The following is a 15,656-nucleotide window of genomic DNA, read 5'->3' on the forward strand; positions in this document are numbered from 1 at the left end:
GTGATCACTGTCGTACTCGACTGTCTGTAAGCAGTTTCGAGAGTGATTACCCACTTTGTATGTTACTGTCAGTCTGGTGTCGTACAGCAAAAGATCCAGAAAAGAGTCGCTTCCTGGATACGATGGCTTTTCAGTAGCCAGCAGGTCGACGACGGTCCAACACACTAACCATCATGCCACGGGTACTACCATATTATGTATATTATGTATAAATAAATCCTGTTATTAAGAAGAACTAACAAAAATTTACTTTTTATAAGAACAATTTGAGTAGGGGAACACCTCAGGGCAGTAATTACTCCACGCTCCTATGGATTTTAGTCATGAACAAAATCCTTATAAAGTTAAAAAAGTTGTGGGGTGAAGGCGGTAGCTTATGCTGATGATTTGGTTTAATTGGTGTCGGGAAAGTTCGTCACCGTGATTAACGAAATCAGAGTTGTCTCTGTAGAAAGTAAGCAGCTGGGCCACTAGGTGTTAATTAGAGCGAAGCTGACTGAAACTAAAATATCTGCCGTCGCCTCGCCTTACCCCAACTGATCGGTCAATTCCTCCAGCGTGAAATATATGGGAGGCATTCTAGATCCCAAACTTAACTGGAAGGTTAGGTTAGGTTGGAGTGGCTGTCCAGATATCATTGACACACGTAGACCTCAAGGGTCCATTGTGATACCACTAATGAGGTTACTCATGGGAGAGTAATGAACTTAACTGGAAAGTAAACATCGAAGAACCAGTTAAGAAGGTTTGCTTTTTAATCCTAGAAATCAGAGAAACATGTGAAATACTCAAATCAAACTTAAACCAAAATAGAAACACAGTTGTATGCACTAACAGCCAATCGGCTTATATGGATATCAATTCGGCTACAAAATCCTCTATACTAGTCCAAAAACGTTAGGATGAACTTTCCAGCCTTAATATCAACCTCCGTGTCACTCTTTTTTGTCCCAGATCATAGTGGTAGTGATGGAAATGATCAGGCTGATGAGCTGGCCCTGCAAGGACCGGCCTTTCATAGCTCACTTTCGATATGATAAGGGCAAAATGTTTTCAATTTTTCTGCAAAACCAACAAAAACTATTCTATTGAACTTTTATACAGACCCAGCAAGATATAGCCCTATTCACTGCAATATGTACCGGACATTGGCCGATAGGAAAGCATGGAGCAAAGTTGAGTATCCCTCACAATAGTTGTTGCCGTAGCTGTGGAGAGCTATATACATGAAAGGGAAACGGCCGGTTCTAGACCGTTAAACTTCAGAAGGGCATTTCATCAAGGTTTTGACGAACTTACCGAAATGAAAATCAAATACATGATTTCCTTTCTGAATGCGACGAAATTGCTCTAGGATCGCTAATTTTGTCAATATAAATCAGTCATAATATTATCTTTTTATATTTGTGTTCTTCATTAATCATTACATATGTAGTTCATACTAGATTCTCAGCGCTAATTGAGTCGCCCAACAAAGGATGTTTGTGACTTCCATCTCTACCAGCCTACCGTCCTAATAACAATTAAATAAATTAAGATTGAAAATCATCTACCTTTTAATTACACAAGTTTTAAGAAAAGCTTGAACAAATTCCTAATTCTAAGGATTATGTTTTTGTGTTGAAAATCTAATTCGTATATGTGTAAAATAAGCTTATCTTACATTTAAGAAAAAAATTGACAAAAGTTTGACCAGCATAATCATTATTTAGCCGACTTAAAAAGTATAAACTTATTCCTTGGCGTGAGTAACATCATCATCATCATCTTCATCATCAGTCCTTTCAAATAAATGCTCACTCCATTATTTTTAACCCTTTACCTTTACACAAAGACACTGATCCGTATTGAAAAGTATATCTATCTTATAGTATAGCCAAATCAATATTTCAATGAAGATTTTTCGTCTAACATACAGATGGACCGTCTTCAGCGTCTCTATTCTGTATAAAGTGTATACCTCACCTGATGGCAACTTAAGATGGGATTATCTCTAAAGCAAATTTAGCTTAGTAAAATTAATACCCTTTTTGTGAAGTTCATATAATAGTTGTTATGGGTTGTGTGAATGTGCAACCCTCAGCTAAGGTACCTTCTTAAACTGTTCACAGTGTACAAACTTACATTAATATCGATGTATATAAGAAAAATGTATCTTATATGAACATACTTTTATGTGTCGTGGCATTGAAAATTTGTGTAAAAAATTCTATACAGAAAAACAAATGAAATAAATTCAATTCGAATAATGGAAAGTTGCTCTATTGAACGTTAACAAGGTGCAGGTTTTGAAAATTTGGTCAGTTATATAGTTGTTGTACATTTTCATAATTTATTTATGGATTCGTAAAAAATATTGAATTCGTTTTTTTAATCAAACTTGAAAAGAATGCAAATAAAGTGTGCCTTGATATTTTTTGTATCTTTTTGCATAAAACCTTAACAGTTAAGGCCATTTGTAATTATTGATTTGGGATATAAGCTAAGTTTTTGTAAACTTTAAATACTTTTCATTCATTCCAATCTTATAACAATTTTAACTTTTGTATTCATTATATAGTCCTCTTAAAAGCAGGCATTTAACTCAAAAGATTAAAAACGAAATGAAATATTATTTTAGAATAAGAGGTTTCATTATGATATTTAAAGAAAGGAAGTTTTTACATGAAAATTTTAATGATTTTTTGCACATTTGCGGCTACATGTCCTCAATAAATTCACGAATTGAATTTGAAGAGTGTTGAATCCATAGTAGTTTATTGTCAAAGACCTTATCTCTTCCCTAGATCCAAAGACAAAATGTGCTTCATCACAACATCTCCGTGTCAAAAAGTTACTATCTCTCTGAGAAAAAAGTGGGTCAAAAAACTTTTCTCTGAAGTTTACAATTTTAAAAGTAAAGCTGCTTTGGAAAATCGAAGTTTTAAAAACCTTTTAATATAAAAATTACCGAATATCGAAAACAATATTTTCTGTGAAATAAAGTCAATAATTTTAATTTATGAAAAGCTATTTGAGTCGAAAGTAAATTTTTACCAAGTTTTAGTATTGTTTCTTTTTAGAGTTTTAGTTTTTTGTAAAAAAAAGTCAATTCGATTTTTTTCAAAATTTTATCGAATGTTAACAACAATATTTTTTGAAATATAAAAGTAGTTTAAAGCCAATATCTACAATTTTTGAAAAGAAATTTGAGTCGAAAATCAATTTTTACCAACTTTATACATTTTTTTTTAGGTTTTTATTTTTTGTAAAAAAACTTTCAATTCGATTTTTCTCAAAATTTTACTGAATGTTGACAACAATATTTTTTGAAAGATAAAAGTAAATAAAAGCCAGTATCTCAAAGTTTTGAAAAGATATTTGAGTCGAAAATCAATTTTTACCAACTTTGAGTAATGTTTTTTTAGATTTTTTTTAGAAGCTGTCACTTCGATTTTTCTCAAAATTTAATCAGATGTCAGAACCATTATTCTTCGTTGCACAAAATTGTTTTGGAGATGAAATCATATTTTGGAGGTGACACATTTTTTTCCAGTTTTTATATGATTTATAAAAAAAAACCGTTATGGATTTTTTTCAAAAAATATACTTCTTCGATATTAGTTACAGTTATTATATAGAATTTAATTCAAGTCTCTAGCGTTTAAGGTTCGTAAGATATTTAAGGTTAACCAATTCACAATTTCACCTGTTTTCAAACTGCTATGGTAAAAAAACAACATACGCAATTTTCTTGAGAGCCCTTTCTACATCTTTCTGCCTTATTATCTGTATACAAAAAAATTTTCAAATCGATATCTCTTCTGGTTCTTGAGCTATGGACGACGAAAAAAACGTCGCGAACGTACGTACACACGCACCCACAGACATCTCTCTAAAAATCTTTTATTTCGACTCTAGGGACCTTGAAACAACAAGAAATGTCAAAATTTTCAATTTGACAAATCGGAACCATTACAATAACTTCCTAAAAATACCTTATAACTTAAATGGCAGCCTTACGACCAACAAAGTATACTTACCCTCCTGGGTCCCTGGATAACTGCTCTTATTCTGTAATTTAATTTGTTTTAAATACTTCTTATAACTGCTCAGGTTCTGAAAGAAATGCCCCATTTCATACCTTCAAGAAACTCCAATTTATAATAAACGCATGCCTTAAACTAAGATATGTGCCACATCATTGGAAAATTGCAGAAGTCATTGTTATACCTAAACAAGCTAAGCCACCAACAGAAGTTACATCTTACAGACCAATATCGCTTGTACCAATCATGGCAAAAGTTTTTGAAAAACTGCTACTGAAAAGGCTTAGCAAAATAATTGAAGAAAGAAGACCAATTCCGAGCCATCAGTTTGGATTTAGAAATAAACATTCCACGATAGACCAAGTGCATCGAATTACGGATGCTGTGGAAAAGGCACTTGAAGAAAAACAAGTATGCTCGTCTGTATTCTTAGATGTTGCTCAAGCTTTTGACAAGGTTTGGCACTTGGGACTTGAGTACAAACTGCATAGGGACTTCCCCAGGCAGTACTACGAAATACTGAAATCCTACGTTACGAACCGACTCTTGAGAGTACGGTACGACCAAAATTAAGAAAATTGAAGCCGGTGTACCACAAGGAAGTGTCCTAGGACCAACCCTGTATCTGATGATACTGCAATATTGGTGCCAGATAAATCCGTTACGAAGGCTACACAAAAATTGCAAAATGCAGTCGATAAAGTTAGTGATTGGACGCACAAATGGCGTATCATATTAAACGAAACAAAATCGACGCTTATAAACTTTACAAACAAAAACATAAACAATGTTCCAATTTTCATAAACAGTACAGAAGTACCTTACTCCAATACCGCCAAATACCTTGGAATGAATTTGGATGCAAAGCTTAAATGGAAAGAACACATCAAAAAGAAAAGAGTCTTCTCTTGAAGTACAGAAAAATGTACTGGTTAATAGGAAAGAACTCTGACCTACCTATCCAGAACAAACTAATGTTATATAAGCAAGTATTGAAACCCGTTTGGACATATGGCATCCAACTATGGGGCTGTACAAAGAAAACAAATGCTGAACCCATCCAAAAATTCCAAAGCAAGGTCCTTCGTGGAATAATAAATGCCCCTTGGTATATAAGAAATAGCGATCTACATCGTGACCTTCAAATTGAAATGGTTACAGAAGTGGTTAAGAAACACGCTGTATCACACAATCAGCGACTGCAAAGTCATACTAACTCTGAAATGGAGACCGTATTAAATGTACGAGACAATGTTCGGAGATTAAGAAGAACCAAGCCTTATGAGCTGATGGGCTAAAAGCTACGGGAAAGTGTTATAACCTTAAACTTTCCCCAATGCGATTTAAAAATTAAGAAATAAAAATCATTTGTCGATCTTTCATAGATTGGTCCTGATTCACCGGTGGTTTTAGTGCGGTAAGAGTCCCACACTACTCGGTACCGATTCTTACCGAGTGTCTTTTGAAGATTTCCATCGGATAAAAAAAAAAAAAAAAAATACTTCTGCAATCCAGAAAATTAAAATAATTATTTTAATCATGAATGATAGGTGCTGCGGAAATGCGACTTTAATTATAAATTAAATACAAATTTAATAAACGGTCGTGAGTTTTCCAGCCAAACCTATTCATAATGCTTTGGTTGCTATGCAGTTTTGACACACCAAATTAGAATTTACTTATATTTTTCTAACATGTATTATTTAAAAACTACTCAAATATTATTCTAAGTAATTTTTGTACTACTCATTCTTTACCTAAACAAAATATTTAAACAAATTTAACTCACAACTCATACATAGTACTAATCTTTGAAATTAGTTTTTTTCTTAAAATAAGGTCTTGATCAAGTTAATTAATTTCTTATTAGAGCTCTGATTGAGATCTCAGTTTGAGTTCGAACTTGGATTTATTAACTTGGTTTAGCAATGTTTTTACTTCCTTAAAAGGTTTAATCTAAACAAAGTGCGATATTATCGTTTATAATGACCACGGTTATTGAAAGTGCACAAAAAGACAAAAGAGCTACTTAAATTATGTCGATATTTAACATCCAATCTAAAAGAGTCAATATTCTAATGGAAAACATAAAACACCCATTTTGACCTTACAATATGCATATGAATAAGAAATATCTAAAAATATAAATATTGTTGCACTTTTAATATCGACAATAATCTTTTGTCTGAATCTACTAAACACACGATTTCTTGAAACTCTTCAATATAATAGGTACTTATTTGATTTAAATTGCATGTATCATATAATAGTCTTGAGATTGCAGGACTTTAATAACTGAATTAATGTTTCGAGATTTCAAGATACCCACTGTATCAGTAATGAACATGAAATCAAAACCAATTTCTAAGGATTTTTGTTATAGTTAATATGTTCAGTGCAACTCAAATTTGTGTACGTATAATTTTAAACAACACTTTATTTTAAATAATAATCAATCTCAAAGAAAATAAAAAAGAATACACAATTTGTGTTTCGAAAAAAGAGAGAATATCAAAACCAAATCCCAAATCCAACGAAAACTTACATATGTACATATATTGGAGTCGATGCTACAAAAATAGCAAAAAACACGTTTTAACTCAGTTCCATTTATATGAGGTGTGAAGAAAAGGTTGAGTTCTAAATATTTTTAAAACAAAGTTTCAAAGATAAACCGAGAGTTATTAGATCGAGTTTTAAATTGATTTTGGAACTTTGTGAAAGAATTGGCCATTAGCTAATTTTGGCTTAAAATAGACAGCATGAATGTGAAATTTCACCTTTTACTGGTTAAACGCGTTAAAGAAAATAGTGTTTTTGCTTTACTAATGTAAATACTTATATTCTCATGCATTGACTTAATCATTTTTAACATTTGGATCGGCGATTCTTATAAAAGAAAGCTTAATTCTATGAAGTAACCAAGTTTACTAGTGAAAATATCCAAGTAACAACTTTTAGTATTGGTATGAAAAAGAAAGAGTTTAAGATAGCAGCTATATACTGCCCACCAAGGCGCTTCCCGACAGAAGATGGCTATACAGATTCTCTTGGGCATAACTTTCTTGTTGGTGGACACTTCAATGCGAAACACATACATTGGGGTTCAAGACTTATATCAACAAAAGGCAAAAGACATTTCCAAGCAGGCCGTAAATACAATTGCTAATTTTATTCCTCCAGGTCGCCAACTTACTGGCCTTCCGATACCAGACCTTATTGACATTTTCGTAGATAAAGGAATCAAACGGAATCACATAAGTGTCGAAGGTAATTATGACCTGTCATCAGATCATACTCCAGTGATTCTATCACTAAGTGAATCGAAAGAACTAGAAAAAAGTAATCCAAAGCTTGTAAATAAAAAAACCAAACTGGAGTGATTAAAGAGAAAGGCTTTTAAGTTTTATTAATTTAAGATCTCCCATGGAGCAAATTGACCATGAAGTGGAACAATTTATTGCTGATGTGCAACAAGCCGCTGTAGGAAGTACTCCAACATTTTCTAATAGAAGACAAAATGCAATAGAATATCCTTTAGAGATAAGAGAGTTGATAATAGAGAAAAGAAGAGCTCGAAGAAATTGGCAAAATACTAGATATCCAGATGATAAAACAACGTTTAACCGTATAAGCAACAATCTTAAAAAACAAATTTACAAATTCAAAAATGATTCACTCAGTACATTCCTAAGGAATTTAACGACTGATGCTTCAACCGATTTTTCCAATTGTTAGACTTAAAGAAATAAAAAGTATGTGTTTACATCAACTATCAAATAAAAATCACCAGGTTACGATCTAATTACTGCTCAGGTTATGAAAAAAATGCCATTGAAAGCCTTCATAAAACTCCTAATAAATGCATGCCTTAAGCACTGGTATGTCCCGCACCATTGGGAAATTGCTGAAGTAATTGTCATACCAAAGCAAGGTAAACCACCTACAGAAGCGACGGCTTAGAGACCAATATATCGCTTATACCAATTATGGCAAAAGTTTTTGAAAAACTGCTACTGAAGAGACTTAGCAAAATCATAGAAGAAAGAAGGTTAATCCCAAACCATCAGTTTGGCTTTAGAGTTCAGAGAATATCGGATGTAATAGAAAAAGCATTAGAAGAAAAACAAGTATGTGCAGCTATTTTCTTAGATGTTGCTCAAACTTTTGAAAAGGTTTGGCATGAGGGACTTGCGTACAAACTGCAAAGTAATCTTTCCAGGCAGTACTTTGAAATATTAAAATTGTACATCTTAGACCGATTGTTTAGGAAAAGGTACGATCAAGAATACTCGGAATTGAAGAAAATAGAAGCCGGTGTACCACAAGGAAGTGTCCTAGGTTCTACCCTGTATTTAGTATACACAAGGGATATTCCAGTTCCCGCAATTTTGGTACCCGACAAATGTGTCTCTAATGCCGTTGACACAGTGAGAGCTTGGACCGAAAAATGGCGTATCAAACTCAATGAAACAAAATTCTTCACATATAAACTTTACAAATAAAAAGACAAACAATATTCCAATATTCATTAATGATTAAGCTGTACCTTACGCCAATACGGCCAAATACCTTGGAATGACTTTCGATGCAAAGCTAAAGTGGAAAGAGCACATCAAAAAGAAAAGAGAAGAACTAAACTTAAAACATAGAAAAATGTACTGGTTACTTGGTAACAATTCTGATTTATCAATCCAAAATAAAATAATGCTGCGTATAATCAAGTACTAAACCCTGTTTGGACCTATGGAATCCAATTACAAATACCGAAATCATCCAAAAATTCCAAAACAAAGTCCTTCGTGGAATAGTTAATGCACCTTGGTACAGAAGTTGTTAAAGAATACGATTTATCGCACAACCAGAGACTGCAAAATCATACTAATTCTGAAATGGAGTCCGTCTTGACTATAAGAAACCATGTTTGGAGATTAAGAAGAACCAAGCCTCATGAGCTTATGGTTTAAAAAAACATGGGAAAGTATTAAAAGTTTAAACTTCTTCCAAAGTGATTATACAAAATTAAGAAGGAAAAATCTGAAATCGATCCTTCAAGACTGGTCCTGATGAAGAGGTGGTTTTAGTGGTTAAGAGTCCCACACTACTTGGTGCCGAATACTGCCAAGTGTCTTTTGAAGATTAACATTAAACTTAATTTTCTATTTTGATAACAATTATACAATGTTCATTACTCTTTCAAAAAATGAGCATCATTACAAAAACACTATTACAAAAATAAATCCCTAAAAATAATTTAAAATGAAAAATTTGACAACATTTCCTGGATTTTGGACTTTCGGCATTTAGGGTTTTCGGGATTCTATCTCTGACTCGATTGCACCATTTGAATGACATTTTTTTTCTGTGCATCGATTTAAAGATTTTTTGTTCCAGAAAATTAGCAACATTGAGATTTTTTTTGATACAAATTTGGACTTCTAAACAAATTATAATCTCATTTTTTGTTAATAATATCATAATACTAAATATAAAATCCTTTAAAAATTTTTTTAGACGTTGCCTTGACCTTTCGATATTTAATAATGCATAATTAATACATAAGTATCAATATATATTACCTAAATTTTCAGTTAAGCATGGTGTGGTTTTAATATTCACGAAATATCGAGAACAGAACATCAGTTTTTATTAAATTTGCGTACTGTTTTCTGTAGATTTTATTTTTTTTTTAGATTTTTATACAAAATTAACTGAATGTCTAAAAGAATATTTTCTGTGACATAAATTTAGTTTGAAGCAAATATTTTTAATTTTTGAAAAGATAATTGAATCGAAAGTAAATGTTTACCAAGGTTTTCATTCATTTAAAAACTTTACTGAAAACACTAAGTTGGTCACTTTTTTTAGGTTTTTTTTTCAAAAACCTGTCAATTCGATTTTCCTCATCGTTTTAAAAATATCAAAACCCTTATTCCCTTATTCTTCGTTGCATACAATTTTTTTGAGGGCAAATCATCTTTTGTTCGTAAAATATTCGAGGTGACAATTATTTTGGGTTAACTAAAATCTTCACGGTATTTTTTAAATTGCTTTGGTAAAAAATTAGAACACTTTTTTCGCATATAAATACATTTTATTGAGTATTTCGGTTTCAAATTAATTTTTTTTATTATATAATTCTTGTGCTAGGAAAAGACTGTTTTTATTTAATTTCTTTTTATATAAACTTTAATTTTTTTTCTTTCAGTTATAAAAAATTCTATTTTAATAACATACAAAAAAATAATCACAATTTTAAGTTAAACAAAACAAAATGAAACTATTTTTCGTATAATTAAATTTAACTTTCAACAATTGGATGGAAACCAGTTTCATCAGCTGTGTATGTGACACGATGAACACCACCATCGGCATCAGTGAATTCATATGATCCAGTTTTGACAACAGCTTCAACAGGACCTTCTTCGCCGGTGACTGTTTTCAATTCACCAGTTTCTTGGACTTTGGTTCCGTCACTCTGAGAGAAACTACGAATAAAAGAAATAAATTGAAATTAATAAAAACATGTAGTAAAATTTGGTTCTTAAATTTTTTGGGAAGTAAAAGTCTTAGAATAAGAAGAGATCCACGTTATATTGGGAGGTTAGCCTTTATTAAGAAATTTTTATGGAAAAGGGTCTTTTTCAGGTAAAATTGATTCTATACAATCTTTTAAATTGAAGCCCAGGATCACAAGATCCAAGAAGTAAGTATAAAGATCTACGTATGTATGATATTTAAAAACGAATTAGATAATATAAACAATTTTGCTCAATAATTTTTCCTTCAATTAAAAACTAAGCATCAGATAATCATCAACTAGCGTAATGTTTATTTTATACAAAGTTTAAGCAACAAATTCTCCCACGCTGAAATAATTTTTGCAAAAGTGAGCTTAAACTCATTATTAACTTATTAAAATAAAACACTATGGATTATTTTACCTTCATATTAAAAAAAAAACTTAAAATTCACATAAAAATCATTGACATTGAATGTGGAAAACAATAGATTTTGTTTCTTAATAAATAAATTTGCTCATACTCGGCGGTCGGTGGCGTAAAAATACATTTCGCTACCGGGTGGCCTTATCCCAATAATTTGGGAAAGATAGGAAAGTAACTCTTATCGATTTAGAGTTGTTGAAATGTTTGTTCAAAGATTATAATCACAAAGATGAAGTTTCCTACACTTTGGTATTTGCATAATGTAAACCATCATACTTAAAATAACTCAAGCCATGATCAGATCATGCTGGCATCATTTCGAGGGCAAAAGTGGAATTAAGACTTAAAAAAGACCTCTTTCGTAATATTCTCAAGTGACTTACATATTTAAGCCTTACCATTGATACTTTGGTACACCTAAAGCTTAAACCCAAAAAATAATACAATCAATCATGGAATCAGGCAAGACGAGAAAACCTTTTTGTCTGACAGACATTATGCTACAAAACGAAATTAAAGAAGAGTTGTTAATTTTAATTTCTAAAGCGCAGTATAATTACAAAACATTTGAGAAGTTGTTTTTTTTTTTTCTATTTATGAATAAGTTAAAGAAGAAGAAGAAAAAAAAACATGCTATAAAGTTGAGTAATGAATTTAAATGTCCAATATTGTTCGAAAGACTAATTGATAGTAATCAACAGTATTTGTCATTAATAGACAGGTGAGCTTCTATTTTCTCGTGGCATCTTCTTGTTAATGTCATCGGTCACGTTTGAGTTCATCATCTTGTTTTGGTGTTATAATAGGATTGTAATATTGCAACATCTTAACATTTAATATCAGTAGTTCGTATTGGGTTATGTTTACATTTTTGTATGATTACAAAACATTAAAAAAAAATAGGAATAGGCAATTAAAATATGTTTCTCATGTGTTTGGGAATTAACATTTTTTGGTAACCTTTTTCTATAGATACTTCAGTGGGAGTATTTTTACACTGAATGGAATGAGTTTGTGTCAAAATTTACGTCAACTTTGGAAATTATTTTTTGTTTGTTTATCATGGCTTGAAATCAAATAATGCATAGTAGGTGTGTAGCCTTAATAACAGGCATTGTTTCATCAAGAGTTCTTAACCAATCAAACAGTGCTAAATTCTATTGCAATGGCGCTGTTGTCTTTAAAGTTACAAAAAGTACAAAATGACAGGTCATTCAGTTGATACTTTTTCATATAAAGATTAAATTAACTTTTTCATCCATGAACTGATTTTTGTCCAAATTTTTAAAATACGCGTTATTTTGTTTTCAAAACTGTTTCTTAAGACGTTTTTAAGTTTCATAAAAGTCGAAGCTAGACGTTTTTATTAAAAATTTACAACTTGACAGATCAAATTTTTATTTTGTGACTTAAATGGTCTAAATTTTTTAAAAATATGTTATTTTGTCAAAGTTATTTGTTATTGAAGCGTTGTTAAGTTTCATTGAAGTCGAAACAAGACGTTTTTATTAGAAATTTACAACTTCACAGATTGAATTTGACTCTTCTTAAATTTAAGATTTTATGGCAAAACTACAAAATTCATCAAAATGACCAAATTCCTTCAAATTCAGTGTCATAATTGCTTTAGTTTATAAAACTTTTCATATAAATCTTTTAATTTCTTTCAGTGTGGATGTAAATTGTTTGTTGTTTTCCTTAAATTTCTCATAAATTCATAGATAAGTATTTTACTTCATTAGTTATAATTTTGTTTTAAGCTTGTGAAAAAATGAAACAAAAACCCAACCGTATAAGTGGTTATAAATCATTTGTTAATAAAACGGACTTCATTCATTTGAAGTGATGAAGGTGATGTTTGAGACTGCATTATCATGCATCCAATTAAGCTGTTAACAAATCAGATTGCATGTTTTCGTTAATTTTTTTTTTAATTTTAAATATACACTCGTTTTACAAAGTTTCTGAATACTTAATTTATTAATTTACGTATGTAACATTTGTTGTTTAGATTTATTAACTGTCACGATTGTTGTATAGGTATATGAATGTGGATATAAAGATAGGTATTTTGTGTTGACTTATAATGAAACATTACTTAATGACAGATCTTAAAGATTGTAAGTTCAAAATGTAAATCGATTAATATTAACAAGATCTTGAAAAATGTCAAAGCAAGAGTTCGAGATTTTTGCACCTGCTTTGCACTCATACAATATTTTGTTTACAACCAAAACAAGAAAATAAATTTGATAGAAAATGAGGACAAAATTGAAAAATTTTAAGGAATGCTAATTAAAATTTATAAAGATTGATAAAATCTAATATTTCAGTCTGTTTTTAAAAACATTTAGCTTGATTTCAAATAATGAGTTTTGAGATTTTTCATGGAGCATTAAAAGAAAATACTTTTTTGACTTGTTGTGGTTGGAAGGATTTTACAGGATATACCAATCTTCTGTATTGGCCAAAATGTGCAATACATCTAAAGCTTTATTCTAGATGAAGTTTAAAATTTGAGTTCGTGTATCTCAAGAGATACATTTAAAATAAGGGTTTCCAGGATGACTAAGTTGACTTCATGATAAAAAGCAAATCTTAAATAGTGTTATAAGAATTTTTAACAAACATGAAGCTCTTTGAATGTGTCAATATTTCTGTTTCGAAATTTTTTGACAGAATTGTACGTTTTTCACAATTTTTAAAATGTTGAAATATTATTTGTTTGCTAAATGTCGGTAGAATGATGTTGAAGACAATCGTTCTTATATCGATGAGTATCCTTCAATTATTATTAAAGCACAAACATAGAAGATCCAGATAAACACTTAAATAAATATCTTCTCTTTGTTTTTTTTTTAACAATATTAAAATGCTTTTCAAATCTCACAGCTCACTTGTTAGTTTTTTTTTGTTTCAAGTCACTATTTAGATCTACGTTTTAAAGTCATAAGGCACTTTTATGAATTGTATCCTTTTTCAGTCGTTCAAATCATCCCTAAGATTCAAAATTACACTTCACTTATTTTCTTTATTTTCAGTTCTTTTTTCATTTAATTGTTTATACCCTTACCTGTATTTATAGTTGCCAGTTCCGTCATTCTCATTTGTGAAATCCAAAAGCTGGACTTCCTGTTGTGGTGCAGGAGCGCTGCTAACGATAACAACAAACAAGCAAACAGCAACGAATAATTTCATCATTTTGATTATTTTTTTTTTGTTTATATTTAATTTCAACGAAGAAAAAAAAATTAAAGAATTTATTTATTATTTTAAATAAATTGAATTATCTCAAAACACAGTTCAACTGTACCAAAACCAAGTCAACACTGATGAATTCTGAACTGCGACACTCGTCTTTTATATCCAAAAAATGTGTTTAAAGCTTTAATGGTAGGGAAATGAAAATAACTTAGGGAGATGGTCATCATCATCATCTTCTTCATACTTGTGCTGTGTATAGTGTCGTTGTGGTGGCGGTGGTGGCGGCAGAAGCAGCGGCAGCGGCATCGCGGCGTTTTGCAGTTTGTTGTACTTGTACTGATGCTCATACTTCTGCTGATATTATTGTTGTATGGTTGGCATCGTCATCATCATGATCAACAACAGCATCATCATCATCATATCGTCAACAATATAACAGCAACAACAACAACACAACATGATCATCATCATCTGAGGCAGAGGCTCTCTGGATTTTTCACTCGAAATCTTACACAATCGATATAATACCAAGAGTTTCTCATTGATCAGTTTGGTACCTACCTGAACTGAACTGAACACAGAGGTGAGGTTATGCTAAAGTTAGATATCTTCATAGAAGTGCAGTCATACCCTATTACCTCCGACCGACCAGTGGTGGTGGTGGTGGTGCCGGGCGCTTATAGTGCGATGACAGTGGCACATCAGCTCAACTCAGATCAGCGGCACAACGCTGCAACAATATAGATAATAAAAATAAAAATAATAATAACAATAAAAGACTAAAATCATAATAATAATAATAAAGAAGAAAACCCTGTCAAGTTGTCTAAGACTATACTATATACCATTTACGAGTAAGTGTAACCTAGTGAAGGTGACGAGTGAACCCTGTCTGGAAAGCCTTGCTATTTAAGAAGCTTTGGCCTATTGACAAGATTGTTTTTTTTTTTTTTTTTCTCCCTGTTTTCTATTTTTGGATATCCTCGCAACAAAATACGTACAACAACTGCAATAAACTTTTAATTTGACCATAATAATTAGCTGAAATTGTTTGGCAAGAACATTAGTGTCTCTAGGTCACATCATCGAAAAAGGTATTAGACATTAAGCACTTTAACCAAAGTTCATAACTGCTGTCATCACATGGTAATAAATTGATCAAAATTCTTGTGGCATTAATGGCCCATGTAACACAAAGCTAGTTATAAGGTTGAAGGTCGTTGTTGACGAGTTTACCGGTCTTGCATTCTGTAGTTTTTAGTTTGCAACCTCTTAAGGTTTTTCTTTTTTTGCATAAGTATTATAATATGATGACTTTATAATTAATATAATAATTTTAAAGTTTAAATGGCGCATTGAAGAAGTAGAGATCGCAAGAAGTTGATGTCTGCAGAAGGCTTACCATCAAGCAAAAAGTTTCATACTAGATTTTGTATCAATTTCTGAGTATTTGCTTTAAACAAAAAAAAAAAACAAA

General features: G+C 31.3%; 1 protein-coding gene across 1 annotated transcript; it reads right to left on the reverse strand.

The window, feature by feature from the left end:
• Positions 1-10,100: 10,100 nt before the first annotated feature.
• Positions 10,101-14,318, reverse strand: LOC129947120 (flexible cuticle protein 12-like). The gene is made up of 2 exons (XM_056057559.1): positions 14,049-14,318; positions 10,101-10,516 (listed from the first exon to the last, which is right to left on the reverse strand). The coding sequence occupies exons 1-2, from the start codon at positions 14,174-14,176 to the stop codon at positions 10,330-10,332; spliced, it is 315 nt and encodes a 104-aa protein (XP_055913534.1). The 5' UTR covers positions 14,177-14,318; the 3' UTR covers positions 10,101-10,329.
• Positions 14,319-15,656: the final 1,338 nt, after the last annotated feature.

Source organism: Eupeodes corollae, chromosome 2, assembly GCF_945859685.1.
Source record: "Eupeodes corollae chromosome 2, idEupCoro1.1, whole genome shotgun sequence".
NCBI classification, from domain to species: domain Eukaryota; kingdom Metazoa; phylum Arthropoda; class Insecta; order Diptera; family Syrphidae; genus Eupeodes; species Eupeodes corollae.